The sequence below is a fragment of the Chiloscyllium plagiosum genome, unplaced genomic scaffold (assembly GCF_037043375.1).
Source record: "Chiloscyllium plagiosum isolate Xiang-an unplaced genomic scaffold, Cpla_swu_hap1 HiC_scaffold_40, whole genome shotgun sequence".
Lineage (NCBI taxonomy): Eukaryota > Metazoa > Chordata > Chondrichthyes > Orectolobiformes > Hemiscylliidae > Chiloscyllium > Chiloscyllium plagiosum.
In genome coordinates, this window is record NW_028270178.1 from 1,904,447 (window position 1) to 1,923,655 (window position 19,209).

At 53.8% G+C, this 19,209-nt stretch overlaps 1 protein-coding gene across 1 annotated transcript in view; it reads left to right on the plus strand.

Moving 5' to 3' along the window:
- LOC148138281 (SLAM family member 8-like) overlaps window positions 1-19,209 on the plus strand; it is a 90,159-nt gene that overhangs the window by 42,903 nt on the left and 28,047 nt on the right. The window contains exons 4-5 of the mRNA XM_087981590.1: window positions 6,448-6,585; window positions 10,865-10,932. Coding sequence (XP_087837716.1) covers window positions 6,448-6,585; window positions 10,865-10,932 — 206 coding nt within the window. The remainder of the gene's footprint in view (window positions 1-6,447; window positions 6,586-10,864; window positions 10,933-19,209) is intronic.

The following is a 19,209-nucleotide window of genomic DNA, read 5'->3' on the forward strand; positions in this document are numbered from 1 at the left end:
TATCTCTGTAACCCCCTCCAGCCGCTACACCCCCTCCCTATCTCTGTAACCCCCTCCAGCCCCTACACCCCCTCCCTATCTCTGTAACCCCCTCCAGCCCCTACACCCCCTCCCTATCTCTGTAACCCCCTCCAGCCGCTACACCCCCTCCCTATCTCTGTAACCTCCTCCAGCCCCTACACCCCCTCCCTATCTCTGTAACCCCCTCCAGCCCCTACACCCCCTCCCTATCTCTGTAACCCCCTCCAGCCCCTACACCCCCTCCCTATCTCTGTAACCCCCTCCAGCCCCTACACCCCCTCCCTATCTCTGTAACCCCCTCCAGCCCCTACACCCCCTCCCTACCTCTGTAACCCCATCCAGCCCCTACACCCCTCCCTATCTCTGTAACCCCCTCCAGCCACTACACCCCCTCCCTATCTCTGTAACCCCCTCCAGCACCTACACCCCCTCCCTATCTCTGTAACCCCCTCCAGCCCCTACACCCCCTCCCTATCTCTGTAACCCCCTCCAGCCCCTACACCCCCTCCCTATCTCTGTAACCCCCTCCAGCTCCGACACCCCCTCCCTATCTCTGTAACCCCCTCCAACCCCTACACCCCCTCCCTATCTCTGTAAACCCCTCCTGCCCCTACACCCCCTCCCTAGCTCTGTAACCCCCTCCAGCGCCTACACCCCCTCCCTATCTCTGTAATCCCCTCCAGCCCCTACACCCCCTCCCTATCTCTGTAATCCCCCTCCAGCCCCTACACCCCCTCCCTATCTCGGTCACCCCCTCCAGCCCCTAAACCCCCCCCCCCCCACTGTAACCCCCTCCAGCCCCTCCCTATCTCTGTAACCCCCTCCAGCCCCGACACCCCTCCCTATCTCTGTAACCCCCTCCAGCCCCTGCACCCCCTCCCTATCTCTGTAACCCCCTCCAGCCCCTACACCCCCTCCCTAGCTCTGTAACTCCCTCCAGCCCCTACACCCCCTCCCTATCTCTGTAACCTCCCTCCAGCCCCTACACCCCCTCCCTATCTCTATAACCTCCCTCCAGCCCCTACACCCCCTCCCTATCTCTGTAACCTCCTCTAGCACCTACACCCCCTCCCTATCTCTGTAACCCCCTCCAGCCCCTACACCCCCTCCCGATCCCTGTAACCTCCTCCAGCCCCTACACCCCCTCCCTCTCTCTGGAACCTCCCTCCTGCCCCTACACGCCATCCCTATCTCTTTAACCCCCTCCAGCCCTTACACCCCCTCCCTATCTCTGTAACCCCCTCCAGCCCCTACACCCCCTCCCTATCTCTGTAACCCCGTCCAGCCCCTACACCCCCTCCCTATCTCTGTAACCCCCTCCAGCCCCTACACCCCCTCCCTATCTCTGTAAACCCCTCCCGCCCCTACACCCCCTCCCTATCTCTGTAACCCCCTCCAGCCCCTACACCCCCTCCCTATCTCTGTAACCCCGTCCAGCCCCTACACCCCCTCCCTATCTCTGTAACCCCGTCCAGCCCCTACACCCCCTCCCTATCTCTGTAACCCCCTCCAGCCCCTACACCCCTCCCTATCTCTGTAACCCCCTCCAGCCCTTACACCCCCTCCCTATCTCTGTCACCACCTCAAGCCCCTCCCTATCTCTGTAACCCCCTCCAGCCCCTACACCCCCTCCCGATCCCTGTAACCTCCTCCAGCCCCTACACCCCCTCCCTCCCTCTGGAACCTCCCTCCTGCCCCTACACGCCATCCCTATCTCTGTCACCCCCTCCAGCCCCTACACCCCCTCCCTATCTCTGTAACCCCCTCCAGCCGCTACACCCCCTCCCTATCTCTGTAACCCCCTCCAGACTCTACACCCCCTCCCTATCTCTGTCACCCCCTCCAGCCCCTACACCCCCTCCCTATCTCTGTAACCCCCTCCAGCCCCTACACCCCCTCCCTATCTCTGTAACCCCCTCCAGCCCCTACACCCCCTCCATATCTCTGTAACCTCCTCCAACCCCTACACCCCCTCCCTATCTCTGTAAGCTCCCTCCAGCCCCTACACCCCCTCCCTATCTCTGTAAGCTCCCTCCAGCCCCTACACCCCCTCCCTATCTCTGTCACCCCCTCCAGCCCCTACACTCCCTCCCTATCTCTGTAACCCCCTCCAGCCGCTACACCCCCTCCCTATCTCTGTAACCCCCTCCAGCCCCTACACCCCCTCCCTATCTCTGTAACCCCCTCCAGCCCCTACACCCCCTCCCTATCTCTGTAACCCCCTCCAGCCCCTACACCCCCTCCCTATCTCTGTAACCCCCTCCCGACCCTACACCCCCTCCCTATCTCTGTAACCTCCTCCAGCCCCTACACCCCCTCCCTATCTCTGTAACCCCCTCCAGCCCCTACACCCCCTCCCTATCTCTGTAACCCCCTCCAGCCCCTACACCCCCTCCCTATCTCTGTAACCCCCTCCAGCCCCTACACCCCCTCCCTATCTCTGTAACCCCCTCCAGCCCCTACACCCCCTCCCTACCTCTGTAACCCCCTCCAGCCCCTACACCCCTCCCTATCTCTGTAACCCCCTCCAGCCCCTACACCCCCTCCCTATCTCTGTAACCCCCTCCAGCTCCTACACCCCCTCCCTATCTCTGTAACCCCCTCCAGCCCCTACACCCCCTCCCTATCTCTGTAACCCCCTCCAGCCCCTGCACCCCCTCCCTATCTCTGTAACCCTCTCCAGCTCCGACACCCCCTCCCTATCTCTGTAACCCCCTCCAACCCCTACACCCCCTCCCTATCTCTGTAACCCCCTCCAGCCCCTACACCCCCTCCCTAGCTCTGTAACACCCTCCAGCGCCTACACCCCCTCCCTATCTCTGTAATCCCCTCCAGCCCCTACACCCCCTCCCTATCTCTGTAATCCCCCTCCAGCCCCTACACCCCCTCCCTATCTCGGTCACCCCCTCCAGCCCCTAAACCCCCCCCCCCACTGTAACCCCCTCCAGCCCCTCCCTATCTCTGTAACCCCCTCCAGCCCCGACACCCCTCCCTATCTCTGTAACCCCCTCCAGCCCCTACACCCCCTCCCTATCTCTGTAACCCCCTCCAGCCCCTACACCCCCTCCCTAGCTCTGTAACTCCCTCCAGCCCCTACACCCCCTCCCTATCTCTGTAACCTCCCTCCAGCCCCTACACCCCCTCCCTATCTCTGTAACCCCCTCCAGCCCCTACACCCCCTCCCTAGCTCTGTAACTCCCTCCAGCCCCTACACCCCCTCCCTATCTCTGTAACCTCCCTCCAGCCCCTACACCCCCTCCCTATCTCTGTAACCCCCTCCAGCCCCTACACCCCCTCCCGATCCCTGTAACCTCCTCCAGCCCCTACACCCCCTCCCTCTCTCTGGAACCTCCCTCCTGCCCCTACACGCCATCCCTATCTCTTTAACCCCCTCCAGCCCTTACACCCCCTCCCTATCTCTGTAACCCCCTCCAGCCCCTACACCCCCTCCCTATCTCTGTAACCCCATCCAGCCCCTACACCCCCTCCCTATCTCTGTAACCCCCTCCAGCCCCTACACCCCCTCCCTATCTCTGTAACCCCCTCCCGCCCCTACACCCCCTCCCTATCTCTGTAACCCCCTCCAGCCCCTACACCCCCTCCCTATCTCTGTAACCCCGTCCAGCCCCTACACCCCCTCCCTATCTCTGTAACCCCCTCCAGCCACTACACCCCCTCCCTATCTCTGTAACCCCCTCCAGCCCCTACACCCCCTCCCTATCTCTGTAACCCCCTCCAGCCACTACACCCCCTCCCTATCTCTGTAACCCCCTCCAGCCCCTACACCCCCTCCCTATCTCTGTAACCCCGTCCCGCCCCTACACCCCCTCCCTATCTCTGTAACCCCGTCCCGCCCTTACAACTTTCCCTATCTCTGTAATCCCCTCCAGCTGCTACACCCCCTCTCTATCTCAGTATCTCCCTCCAGCCCCTTACACCCTCTCCCTATCTCTGTAACCCCCTCCAGCCTCTACACCCCCTCCCTATCTCTGTAACCCCCTCCAGCCCCTACACCCCCTCCCTATCTCTGTAACCCCCTCCAGCCTCTACACCCCCTCCCTATCTCTGTAATCCCCTCCAGCCCCTACACTCCCCTCCCTATCTCTGTAACTCTCTCCAGCCCCTACACCCCCTCCCTATCTCTGTAACCTACCTCCAGCCCCTACACCCCCTCCCTATCTCTGTAACTCCCCTCCAGCCCCTACACCCCCTCCCTATCTCTGCAACCCCCTCCAGCCCCTACACCCCCTCCCTATCTCTGTAACCTCCCTCCAGCCCCTACACCCCCTCCCTATCCCTGTAACCTCGTCCAGCCCCTACACCCCTCCCTCTATCTGTAACCTCCCTCCAGCCCCTACACCCCCTCCCTATCTCTGTAATCCCCTCCAGCCCCTACACCCCTCCCTATCTCTGTCACCCCCTCCAGCCCCTACACCCTCTCCCTCTCTCTGTAATCCCCTCCAGCCCTTACACCCCTCCCTATCTCTGTAACCCCCTCCAGCCCTTACACCCCCTCCCTATCTCTGTAACTCTCCTCCAGCCCCTACACCCCCTCCCTATCTCTGTAACCTCCCTCCAGCCCATACACCCCTTCCCTATCTCTGTATACAACTCCAGCCCCTACACCCCCTCCCTATCTCTGTAACCCCCTGCAGCCCCTACACCCCCTCCCTATCTCTGTAACCTCCTCCAGCCCCTACATCCCCTCCCTATCTCTGTAACCCCCTCCAGCCCCTACACCCGCTCCCTATCTCTGTAACCCCCTCCAGCCCCTACACCCCCTCCCTATCTCTGTAACCCCCTCCAGCCCCTACACCCCCTCCCTATCTCTGTAACCTCCTCCAGCCCCTACACCCGCTCCCTATCTCTGTAACCCCCTCCAGCCCCTACACCCCCTCCCTATCTCTGTAACCCCCTCCAGCCCCTACACCCCTCTCTATCTCTGTAACCTCCTCTCGCACCTACCCCCCCATCCCTGTCTCTGTAACCCCCTCCAGCCCCTACACCCTCTCCCTGTCTCTGTAACCCCCTCCAGTCCTTACATCCCCTCCCTATCTCCATAAAGTCTGAACCCTTCCTATCCATATACCCATCCAGATGCCTCTTAAATGCTGTAATTGTACCAGCCCCCACCACATCCTCTGGCAGCTCATTCCACACACGTACCACCCTCTGGGTGAAAAAGTTGCCCCTTAGGTCCCTTTTATATCTTTCCCCTCTCACCCTAAACCTATGCCCCTCTAGTTCTGGACTCCCCCACCCCAGGAAAAAGACTTTGCCTATTTACCCTATCCATGCCCCTCATGATTTTGTAAACCTCTATAAGGTCACCCCTCAGCCTCCGACGCTCCAGGGAAAACAGCCCCAGCCTGTTCAGCCTCTCCCTGTAGCTCAGACCCTCCAACCCTGGCAACATCCTTGTAAATCTTTTCTGAACCCTTTCAAGTTTCACAACATCTTTCCAATAGGAAGGAGACCAGAATTGCACGCAATATTCCAACAGTGGCCTAACCAATGTCCTGTACAGCCGCAACATGACCTCCCAACTCCTGTACTCAATACTCTGACCAATAAAGGAAAGCATACCAAACACCTTCACTATCCTATCTACCTGGGACAAATGGTGGACAGAGAGAGATTCCTGGCTCTGAGAGCTGAGGATTAGTTTTCAGTGCTGGAGCTGATTTCCTGGAGCAGCAATCACAGTGTTTAATCAGTATTTACTTTTAAAAAAAAAAATCAAACGCAACAATACTTTAACCGGGAGGATAGGGAGTGAGCAGACATTTTGGAAGAGTCCACATTGGGAGATCAGAGTTCATTCAGGTGAGTCAACCTTATAGGGGTTTACAAAATCATGCGGGGCATGGATAGGATAAATAGACAAAGTCTTTTCCCCTGGGGTGGGGGTGTCCAGAACTAGAGGGGCATAGGTTTAGGGGGAGAGGGGAAAGATATAAAAGGGACCTAAGGGGCAACTTTTTCACCCAGAGGGTGGTACGTGTATGGAATGAGCTGCCAGAGGATGTGGTGGAGGCCGGTACAATTACAGCATTTAAGAGGCATCTGGATGGGTATATGAATAGGAAGGGTTTGGAGGGATATGGGCCGGGTGCTGGCAGGTGGGACTAGATTGGGTTGGGATATCTGGTCGGCATGGACGGGTTGGGCCGAAGGGTCTGCTTCCGTGCTGTACGTCTCTGTGACTCTGTGACTCCTGCCCACACCCACCCCGTTCCAGTCTGAACCCATCATCCTGATGGTGTGGGGACCTGACTCACACCCAGTATCCCATGTGTGGGTGAACTGGGGTGTTTTGCAAACATTCGATCCCGTTCCTGCCGAGATTTCTTCGTGTGTGTGAGAGACAGTGACCTTATTTTTTTCTCTCTCTCTCTCTGCATTTCTCTCGCTCTTGTCTTTCAGGGACTGCCCCGTTGAGCTCAGGACCGTTTCCCATCTCGGTTTTGAGCTGCGGAGGAATTTTCTTCCTCTTGTTAGCTGCTGGCATTATCTACTGGACACATCGGAGCAGGAGTGGGAACTGGATGAACAGAGTGGCCGGTGAGGGAGGGAGGGATTCTTCACGTCATTACACCAACCGCCAGCAGCCTGCCCAACTCAATCACTCTCTCTCCTTCAGCTTCTCACTCTCACACTCTCCATCTCCCCATCGTTCCCTTTCAATCCCTCTCTCTCCTACACTCCCTGACTTTCCATTTCCCTCTCACTCTCTCTTTCCCTCTCCCTTTCCCTCACTCCCGCTATAGCCCACTGTCAGTCTTTCCCTCTCTCCCTCTGTCTCTCCCTCTCTCTCTCCCTTTCCCTCACTCCCTCTATCGCCCACTGTCAGTCTTTCCCTCTCTCCCTCTGTCTCTCCCTCTCTCTCCCTTTCCCTCACTCCCTCTATCGCCACTGTCAGTCTTTCCCTCTCTCCCTCTGTCTCTCCCTCTCTCTCCCTTTCCCTCACTCCCTCTATCACCCACTGTCAGTCTTTCCCTCTCTCCCTCTGTCTCTCCCTCTCTCTCTTTCCCTCACTCCCTCTATCGCCCACTGTCAGTCTTTCCCTCTCTCCCTCTGTCTCTCCCTCTCTCTCTCTTTCCCTCACTCCCTCTATCGCCCACTGTCAGTCTTTCCCTCTCTCCCTCTGTCTCTCCCTCTCTCTCTTTCCCTCACTCCCTCTATCGCCCACTGTCAGTCTTTCCCTCTCTCCCTCTGTCTCTCCCTCTCTCTCTCTTTCCCTCACTCCCTCTATCGCCCACTGTCAGTCTTTCCCTCTCTCCCTCTGTCTCTCCCTCTCTCTCCTTTTCCCTCACTCCCTCTATCGCCCACTGTCAGTCTTTCCCTCTCTCCCTCTGTCTCTCCCTCTCTCTCCTTTTCCCTCACTCCCTCTATCGCCCACTGTCAGTCTTTCCCTCTCTCCCTCTGTCTCTCCCTCTCTCTCCTTTTCCCTCACTCCCTCTATCGCCCACTGTCAGTCTTTCCCTCTCTCCCTTTGTCGCTCCCTCTCTCTCTCTTTCCCTCACTCCCTCTATCGCCCACTGTCAGTCTTTCCCTCTCTCCCTCTCACTCTCTTTCTGTCTCTCTCTCTCCCACCCTCCCTTTCTCTCCCTCTCACTGTCTCTAACCCTCCGTCTCCCTCACTCTCTCCGTCTCTCACACCCTGTTGTTAGTCTTTTTGCTCCTTACTTGCTCTCTCTCGCTCTCCCTTTCCCTCACTCTTCCAACCTCCATCTCTCTCTTGCCTTCTGTCAGATTTCCTCTCTCTCTCTCTGTCTCTCCCTCTCTCTCTCTCTCTCTCTGTCTCTCTCTGTCTCTCCCTCTCTCTCTCTCTCTCTCTCACTCTGTCTGTCATTGTCTGTTTATTTTTGAGATGAAGCTGTCTCTGTCAAACTGTCTCCATCTCTCACTCTCTCATTGTATTTTGTAAGCAGAACTTATACACTTAATGGTAAGGTCCGAGGGAGTGTTGCTGAACAAAGAGACCTTGGAGTGCAGGTTCATAGCTCCTTGAAAGTGGAGTCGCAGGCAGATAGGATAGTGAAGGCGGCGTTTGGTATGCTTTCCTTTATTGGTCAGAGTATTGAGTACAGGAGTTGGGAGGTCATGTTGCGGCTGTACAGGACATTGGTTAGGCCACTGTTGGAATATTGTGTGCAATTCTGGTCTCCTTCCTATCGGAAAGATGTTGGGAAACTTGACAGGGTTCAGAAAAGATTTACAAGGATGTTGCCAGGGTTGGAGGGTCTGAGCTCATGGGAGAGACTGAACAGGCTGGGGCCGTTTTCCCTGGAGCGTCGGAGGCTGAGGGGTGACCTTATAGAGGTTTATAAAATCATGAGGGGCTTGGATAGGGTAAATAGGCAAAGTATTTTCCCCTGGGGTGGGGGAGTCCAGAACTAGAGGGGCATAGGTTTAGGGTGAGAGGGGAAAGATATAAAAGGGACCTAAGGGGCAACGTTTTCACCCAGAGGGTGGTACGTGTATGGAATGAGCTGCCAGAGGATGTGGTGGAGGCTGGTACAATTACAGCATTTAAGAGGCATTTGGATGGGTATATGAAGAGGAAGGGTTTGGAGGGATATGGGCCGGGTGCTGGCAGGTGGGACTAGATTGGGTTGGGATATCTGGTCGGCATGGACGGGTTGGGCCGAAGGGTCTGTTTCTGTGCTGTACATCTTTGTGACCCTTTGTCGTTCTCCGTCTCCTTCTCCATCTCACTCCCCCTCACTCTGTCTCTCCCTTCTTGCGCTGTCTCCATCATCTCTGCCTCTCACTCATCGTTTCCGACTGTATCTCTGTTTTTTACTCTTGACCTGTCTCTCACATTCTCTCCCTATCTCACTTTCTGAGAGAATTAGACGGGAACTCGCAGGGGGCTGGTGTTCCCATGTACCTGCTGCCCCTTGTCCTTCTGGATGGAAGTGGCCGTGGGGTTTGGAAGGTGCTGCCTGAGGGTCTTTGGGGAATTTCTGCAGGGCATCTTGTAGATGGTCCACACCGCTGCTACTGAGCGTCGGTGGGTGGGGGGGAGGGAGGGAGGGGGTGTTTGTGGGTGCGGGGCCAATCCCCCGGTGGGGGGGGGGGGCTGCTTTTTCCCTGGATGGGGTCGAGCTCCTTGAGTGTTAGATTAGATTAGATTACGTTACAGTGTGGAAGCAGGCCCTTCGGCCCAACAAGTCCACACCGACCCGCCGAAGCGTAACCCACCCATACCCCTACATTTACCCCTTACCTAACACTACGGGCAATTTAGCATGGCCAATTCACCTGACCTGCACATCTTTGGACTGTGGGAGGAAACCGGAGCCCCCGGAGGAAACCCACGCAGACACGGGGAGAACGTGCAAACTCCACACAGTTGCCTGATGCGGGAATTGAACCCAGGTCTCTGGCGCTGCGAGGCAGCAGTGCTAACCACTGTGCCACCGTGCCGCCCACTGTGCCACCGTGCCGCCCAGCAGTGCTAACCACTGTGCCACTGTGTTGTTGGAGCTGCCCCCATCCAGGGGCAAGTGGGGAGGATTCCCTCACATTGTGTTTCAGAATGACAATTTGGGAGACAATTCAGAAAGAGTGAGCTGTCAAGGATTGCCATCCACCCTCACACACCAGATGGGCATCAGGTGAGGACAATGCCATGTCTTCATATTCATTCATGGAGGTCTGTCCCGTCCCCTTGGCAAGTCCCCTCCAGCAACACATCATCCTGTTTCTTTACACCAGAAAGCGAGATAGAGATAGAGAGAGAGAGAGACGGAGAGACAGGGATGGAGATAGAGGGAGAGAGGGAGGGAGAGATACATATATGCAGAAAGAGAGAGGGACAGAGAGACAGAGATGGAGAGAGACAGGGAGGGACGGAGAGATACAGAGAGGGAAAGAGGCAGAGAGAAAGATAGAGAGACAAGAGATGGAGAGGAAGACAGACAGAGAGATCCAGAGAGTGAGAGAGAGACAGAGAGAGAGAGAGATACAGAAAGAGAGAGAGAGAGAGAGAGAGATACGTAGAGAGAGAGAGATAGGGACAGAGAGTTGGAGATAGAGAGAGAGGGACAGAGAGAGAGACAAAGAGATGGAGAGAGAGAGAGACAGAGAGTGAGTGAGAGAGAGAGAGAGAGAGAGAGAGACAGAGATGGAGAGAGACAGAGGGAAAGAGAGATACAGAGAGAACGATAGAAAGCCAGAGATGGAGAGGGAGAGAGACAGAGACAGAGAGATCTAGAGAGAGCGAGAGAGAGATAGAGAGAGGGGAAGAGAGAGAGGGAGATGGAGGGAGTGAGGGAGGGAGAGATAGAGAGAAAGACAGAGGCAGAGAGAGAGCGATAGAGAGAGGCAAAGAGAGAGATGGACAGAGAGAGATGGAGAGAAAGAGGAAGGGAGAGGTAGTGAGAGAGAGAGAGATAGCGATGGGGAGAGATACAGAGAGAGAGAGAAACTGAGACAGAGAGGGAGGCAGAGAGGAGAGAGAAAGAGAGAGACAGAGACTGACAGAAATACAGAGAGGGAGGGAGACAGGGAGAGAGTGAGGAGGAGGAGAGAGACAGAGAGAGATAAAGGGAGAGAGAAAAACAGAGAAACAGATAGAAACAGACAGAACGAGTGAGAGAAAGAGAGGGAGACAGACAGAAGGAAAGTGAGAAGGAGAGAGAGAGATATAGAGACAGAGAGAGAAAGGGACTGAGAGACAGAGAGAGAGAGGGGGGGAGAGAGAGAGTTGGAGATAGAGACAGAGAGGTACCTGATGGCACCATCAGCTCTCTGCGTCGATATCACAGAGGATGGGTAAGTGGACACAGACAGGAATCCGGTTGAAATCTGATCGTTCCCCTTGATCTGACAGAGTCGGTGAGCAGTCCGAGCAAGAGCGTAGCAGGACGGTTCACAGAGAGCAAAGGTCCCAGTCCACAGGTGAGTGTGGGAGTGACCCTGTGTGTGATCGTGTGCAAGGGAATGTGGTCTTAGTTTCATCTGTTCTGGGTCTCACTGGCTGGGCCCAGTATTCCTTGCCCTGTCCCTAGTTGCCCCCCCCCCCCTTGAGAAGGTGGGGGTGAGCTCCCTTCTTAACCTGCTGCAGTCCATACTTGGGCCTCACCTACTTTCTGGGATAGAGAATTCCGTCGGCTTCCCCCTCTGTGGATGAAGACACGTCTCCCCATCTCAGTCCAAAATGGCCGACCCTGTCCCCTTAGCCTGTGATTCCCCCCTCGTTCTGGGTTCCCCACGAACAAACTTCCTGTGTTGAGTCCTGTTGGGATTTTTATGAGATCTCCCTCCCCCCACCTCCATCCCCGTCTTCGAAAGCCCCAGCGAATCTAATCCTAAACGATCCCGTCTCTCAGTCCGTCCATCCCAGGATTCAGTCTGGGAAACCATCGCTGCTCTCCCTCCATCTCCAGCACATCCTTCCTCAGATACGGAGACCCCCCCCCACTCAACAAACTGCACACACAGTCTCTCCCCAAGACCCTCCCCCCCCCCCCCCCCCGTCCAACTGCAGCCAGACATCCCTGCTCCTGTCGTCCAATCCTCTCGCCCAGGAGGCCAAGGTAACATTTCCCCTTCGTCACGGCCTGCTGCCCCCTGCAGCGCCTGGATCTCCCAGTTTCCCAAACTATTCCGGCCACAATCCGCCTTCCTGTGTCGGCTCCTGAAGTGGATCACCTCACATTCGCCCGCAGTGCATGGGCCAGGCATCTGCTCACTCACCCGGCCTGTTCCAATCACGCTGTAACATCTCCGCGTCCTCCCCCCCCCCCACCCACCCCCTCACAGCTCACCCTCCCGCCCAGCTTCCGCACATTTGGAGAGGTCACATTCAGCTTCCTCATTGAACGTGTAGCTCAGGAATCCCAGCACGGATCCCTCCCGTATCCCACAAGTCACTGGCTGCCGTTCGGATAAAGCCCCCCGTCTGTTCCTGCTTGGTGTACCCAGTCAGTTCTCTCTCTCCACCTCAGTACAGTACTCCCGGGCCCAGCACGTGGGAATCGTCTGGGACCTGATCTAACCCCTTCTGAACGTCTGGATCAACTACACCACTGGCTGCAAGCTACCCTGAACCTTCAGAAATCTCAGTTTCCGTCCCAGTGTGGGACATAGAACACAGAACAATCCAGCGCAGAACAGGCCCTTCGGCCCTCGATGTTGTGCCGACCTGTGAACTATTCTCAGCCCATTCCCCCTACACTTTCCCAAAATCAACCGCGTGCTTATCCGTGGATTAAATCTCCCTAATGCGGCTGAGTTGACTACATTAGCAGGTAGGATATTCCACGCCCTTACCACTCTCTGAGTAGAGAACCCTGCCTCTGACATCTGTCTTAAATCTATCACCCCCTCAGTTTGTAGTTATGCCCCCCCCCCCCCCCACCGTACAAGCTGACGTCACCATCCTAGGAAAAAGACAGTCACTGTTGACCCTATCTCATCCTCTGATCATCTTGTATGTCTCTATCAAATCCCCCTCTTAGCCGCCTTCTTTCCAATGAGAACAGACCCAAGTCTCTCAGCCTTTCCTCGTAAGACCTTCCCTCCAGACCAGGCAACATCCTGGGAAATCTCCTCTGCACCTTTTCCAATGTTACACATCCTTCCTGAACTGGACACGATATTCCAAGTGCGGCCGCACCAGCGTTTTGTATCGTTGCAGCGTGATATTGCGGCTCCGGAACTCAATCCCTCTCCCAACGAAACCTAACACACCGTATACCTTCTTAACAGCACTATCCACCTGGGTGGCAAATTTCAGGGATCTATGTACATGGACTCCAAGATCCCTCTGCACATCCACACTACCAAGAGTCTTTCCACTGACCCAGTACCCTGCCTTCCTGTTAGTCTTCCCAAAGTGCACCACCTCACATTTAGCTGCATTGAACTCCATTTGCCACCTCTCAGCCCAATCCTGCAGTTTATCCAAGTTCCCCCCTGCAACCTGCAACAGCCACCATTCCACCGACTTCAGCATCGTGAGAAGTGGAACACTACAGCGCAGGAACGGGGCCCTTCAGCCCACGAGGCGGCCTCACATCTGGTTTTAAAGTGAGAGGACGTTGGGGTCTATCGCCCACCTTCTTCAAACATTTTGAAAGGGGGGGGTCTGCTCCGAACCAGGACGTCCTTGACCAACCGCCAAGCTACAAACGCCAAAATGTCAGCCAGAAACTCGGGCCAGAGAGAGCCGACTGAAACAAATACCGATCGTAAGGCGTTCCACCACCACCACCACCAAACAATGCCTTGTTGGTGAATTAATGCCTCCTGTCATGCATCTCTTTCAACAAACCACACATTGAACACAGGCTGGACAGCTCAGGAACAGGCCCTTTGGCCCACATTAAACCAATCCCCTCTGCCTGCTCCATATCCCGACCCCTCCATCCCTCGCACGTGCATCTATTTGTCTTACAACCCCTTAAACACCCCGATTATACACGTCCCCACCACCCCCTGGCAGCATGTTCCCATCACTCTCTGAGGAAAAAAAAAATCGCCCCTCACATCTCCCTTGAAGTTGCCGCCCCCACCTTAAATGCACTGCCAACGAGATTAGATAACACCCCGGTTTCTTAAAGGGACATCTCTCCTAAAGTGATAGCGCCAAAAAAGCAGAATCCCCAGACGGTGTCAGAAATGGCCCTTCGGCCCAACACGTCCTCACCAATCCAGTGAAGAGGAGCCCCCCGAAACCCACTCTCCATTGCTCTGCATTTATCCCTGGTTAATGAACCTAACCTACACATCCCTGAAAACTATGGGGTAATTTAGCATGGCCAATCCACCCTAACCTACACATCACTGAGCACTATGGGTAATTTAGCATGGCTAATCCACCCTAACCTGCACATCACTGAGCACTATGGGTAATTTAGCATGGCCAATCCACCCTAACCTGCACATCCCTGAACACTATGTGGTAATTTAGCATGGCTAATCCACCCTAACCTGCACATCACTGAGCACTATGGGTAATTTAGCATGGCCAATCCACCCTAACCTGCACATCCCTGAACACTATGTGGTAATTTAGCATGGCTAATCCACCCTAACCTGCACATCACTGAGCACTATGGGTAATTTAGCATGGCCAATCCACCCTAACCTGCACATCCCTGAACACTATGGTAATTTAGCATGGCCAAACCACCCTAACCTGCACATCCCCGAACACTATGGGTAATTTAGCATGGCCAATCCACCCTAACCTGCATATCACTGAGCGCTATGGGTAATTTAGCATGGCCAATCCACCCTAACCTGCACATCCCTGGACACTATGGGGTAAAATAGCATGTCCAATCCACCCTAACCTGTACATCCCTGGACACTATGGGGTAATTTAGCATGGCCAATCCACCCTAACCTGCACATCCCTGAACACTATGGTAATTTAGCATGGCCAAACCACCCTAACCTGCACATCCCTGAACACTATGGGGTAATTTAGCATGGCCAACCCACCCTAACCGACACATCACTGAACACTATGGGGTAATTCAGCATGGCCAATCCACCCTGACCTGTACATCCCTGGACACTATGGGGTAATTTAGCATGGCCAATCCACCCTAATCTATACATCCCTGAACACTATGGGGTAATTTGGCATGGCCAACCCACCCTAACCGACACATCACTGAACACTATGGGGTAATTTAGCATGGCCAATCCACCCTGACCTACACATCCCTGAACACTATGGGGTATTTAGCATGGCCAATCCAACCTAACCTACACATCCCAGAACACTATGGGTAATTTAGTATGGCCAATCCACCCTAACCTACAAATCTCTGAACACTATGTGTAATTTAGGATGGCCAATCCACCCGAACCTGCACATCCCTGAACACTATGGGGTATTTAGCATGGCCAATCCAACCTAACCTACACATCCCAGAACACTATGGGGTAATTTAGTATGGCCAATCCACCCTAACCTACAAATCTCTGAACACTATGTGTAATTTAGCATGGCCAATCCACCCTAATCTACACATCCCTGAACACTATGGGATAATTTAGCATGGCCAAACCACTCTGACCTACACATCCCTGAACACTATGGGGTAATTTAGCATGGCCAATCCACACTAACCTGCACATCCCTGAACACTATGGGTAATTTAGCATGGCCAATCCACCCAAAACTGCACATCCCTGAACACTGTGGGGTAATTTAGCATGGCCAATCGACCCTAACCTGCACATCCCTGAACACTATGGGGTAATTTAGCATGGCCAATCGACCCTAACCTACACATCCCTGAACACTATGGGTAATTTAGCATGGCCAATCCACCCTAACCTGCACATCCCTGAACACTATGGGTAATTTAGCATGGCCAATCCACCCTAGCCTACACATCACTGAACACTATGGGGTAATTTAGCATGGCCAACCCACCCTAACCCACACATGGCTGAACACTATGGGGTAATTTAGCATGGCCAATCCACCCTAACCTACACATCCCTGAACACTATGGGGTAATTTAGCATGGCCAATCCACCCTAACCTGCACATCCCTGAACACTATGGGTAATTTAGCATGGCCAATCCACCCTAACCTGCACATCCCTGAACACTATGGGGTAATTTAGCATGGCCAAACCACTCTGACCTACACATCCCTGAACACTATGGGGTAATTTAGCATGGCCAATCCACCCTAACCTGCACATCCCTGGACACTATGGGGTAAAATAGCATGTCCAATCCACCCTAACCTGTACATCCCTGGACACTATGGGGTAAAATAGCATGTCCAATCCACCCTAACCTGTACATCCCTGGACACTATGGGGTAATTTAGCATGGCCAATCCACCCTAACCTGCACATCCCTGAACACTATGGGGTAATTTAGCATGGCCAATCCACCCTAACCTGCACATCCCTGAACACTATGGGGTAATTTAGCATGGCCAAACCACTCTGACCTACACATCCCTGAACACTATGGGGTAATTTAGCATGGCCAATCCACACTAACCTGCACATCCCTGAACACTATGGGTAATTTAGCATGGCCAATCCACCCAAAACTGCCCATCCCTGAACACTATGGGGTAATTTAGCATGGCCAATCCACCCTAACCTGCACATCCCTGAATACTATGGGGTAATTTAGCATGGCCAATCCACCCTAACCTACACATCCCTGAACACTATGGGTAATTTAGCATGGCCAATCCACCCTAACCTGCACATCCCTGAACACTATGGGTAATTTAGCATGGCCAACCCACCCTAACCCACACATGGCTGAACACTATGGGGTAATTTAGCATGGCCAATCCACCCTAACCTACACATCCCTGAACACTATGGGGTAATTTGGCATGGCCAATCCACCCTAACCTGCACATCCCTGAACACTATGGGTAATTTAGCATGGCCAATCCACCCTACCTTGCACATCCGTGAACACTATGGTAATTTAGCATGGCCAATCCACCCTAACCTGCACATCCCTGAACACTATGGGGTAATTTAGCATGGCCAATCCACCCTAACCTGCACATCCCTGAACACTATGGGGTAATTTAGCATGGTCAATCCACCCTAACCTGCACATCCCTGAGCACTATGGGTAATTTAGCATGGTCAATCCACCCTAACCTGCACATCCCTGAACACTATGGGTAATTTAGCATGGCCAATCCACGCTAACCTACACATCCCTGAACACTATGGGGTAATTTAGCTTGGCCAATCCACCATAACCTGCACATCCCTGAGCACGATGGGTACTTTAGCATGGCCAATCCACCCTAACCTACACATCCCTGAGCACTATGGGTAATTTAGCATGGCCAATCCACCCTAACCTACACATCCCTGAGCACGATGGGTAATTTAGCATGGCCAATCCACCCTAACCTACACATCCCTGAACACTATGGGTAATTTAACATGGCCAATCCACCCTAACCTGCACATCCCTGAGCACTATGGGTAATTTAGCATGGTCAATCCACCCTAACTAGCACATCCCTGAACACTACGGGGTAATTTAGCATGGCCAATCCACCCTAACCTACACATCCCTGAACACTATGGGGTAATTTAGCCTGGCCAATCCACCCTAACCTGCACATCCCTGAGCACTATGGGGTAATTTAGCATGGCCAATCCACCCTAACCTGCACATCCCTGAACACTATGGGGTAATTTAGCCTGGCCAATCCACCCTAACCTACACATCCCTGAACACTATGGGGTAATTTAGCATGGCCAATCCACCCTAACCTACACATCCCTGAACACTATGGGGTAATTTAGCCTGGCCAATCCACCCTAACCTGCACATCCCTGAGCACTATGGGGTAATTTAGCATGGCCAATCCACCCTAACCTACACATCCCTGAACACTACAGGGTAATTTAGCATGGCCAATCCACCCTAACCTACACATCCCTGAGCACTATGGGTAATTTAGCATGGCCAATCCACCCTAACCTGCACATCCCTGGGCACTATGGGTAATTTAGCATGGCCAATCCACCCTAACCTACACATCCCTGAGCACTATGGGGTAATTTAGCATGGCCAATCCACCTGAACCTGCACATCCCTGAACACTATGGGTAATTTAGCATGGCCAATCCACCCTAACCTGCACATCCCTGGGCACTATGGGTAATTTAGCATGGCCAATCCACCCTAACCTACACATCCCTGAGCACTATGGGGTAATTTAGCATGGCCAATCCACCCTAACCTGCACATCCCTGAACACTATGGGTAATTTAGCATGGCCTATCCACCCTAACCTACACATCCCTGGGCACTATGGGATAATTTAGCATGGCCAATCCACCCTAACCTGCACAACCCTGAACACTGTGGGTAATTTAGCATAGCCAATCCACCCTAACCTACACACCCCTGAACACTATGGGTAATTTAGCATGGCCAATCCACCCTAACCTGCACATCCCTGGGCACTATGGGTAATTTAGCATGGCCAATCCACCCTAACCTACACATCCCTGAGCACTATGGGGTAATTTTGCATGGCCAATCCACCCTAACCTGCACATCCCTGAACACTATGGGTAATTTAGCATGGCCTATCCACCCTAACCTACACATCCCTGGGCACTATGGGGTAATTTTGCATGGCCAATCCACCCTAACCTGCACATCCTTGAACACTATGGGTAATTTAGCATGGCCTATCCACCCTAACCTACACATCCCTGGGCACTATGGGGTAATTTAGCATGGCCAATCCACCCTAACCTACACATCCCTGAACACTATGGGGTAATTTAGCATAGCCAATCCACCCTAACCTACACACCCCTGAACACTATGGGTAATTTAGCATGGCCAATCCACCCTAACCTACACATCCCTGAACACTATGGGGTAATTTAGCATGGCCAATCCACCCTAACCTGCACATCCCTGAACACTATGGGGTAATTTAGCATAGCCAATCCACCCTAACCCGCACATCCCTGAGCACTATGGGTAATTTAGCATGGCCAATCCACCCTAACCTGCATATCCCTGAACACTATGGGGTAATTTAGCATGGCCAATCCACCCTAACCTACACATCCCTGAACACTATGGGGTAATTTAGCATGGCCAATCCACCCTAACCTACACATCCCTGAACTCTATGGGGTAATTTAGCATGGCCAAACCACTCTAACCTGCACATCCCTGAACACTATGGGGTAATTTAGCATGGCCAATCCACCCTAACCTGCACATCCCTGAACACTATGGGGTAATTTAGCATGGCCAATCCACCCTGACCTACACAACCCTGAACACTATGGGGTAATTTAGCATGGCCAATCCACCCTAACCTGCACATCCCTGAACACGATGGGGTAATTTAGCATGGCCACTCCACCCTAACCTACACATCCCTGAACACTATGGGGTAATTTAGCATGGCCAATCCACCCTAACCTGCACATCACTGAACACTATGGGGTAATTTAGCATGGCCAATCCACCCTAACCTACACATCCCTGAACACTATGGGGTAATTTAGCATGGCCAATCCACCCTAACCTACACATCACTGAACATTATGGGTAATTTAGCATGGCCAATCCACCCTCACCTACACATCCCTGAACACTATGGGGTAATTTAGCATGGCCAATCCACCCTAACCTGCACATCCCTGAACACTATGGGTAATTTAGCATGG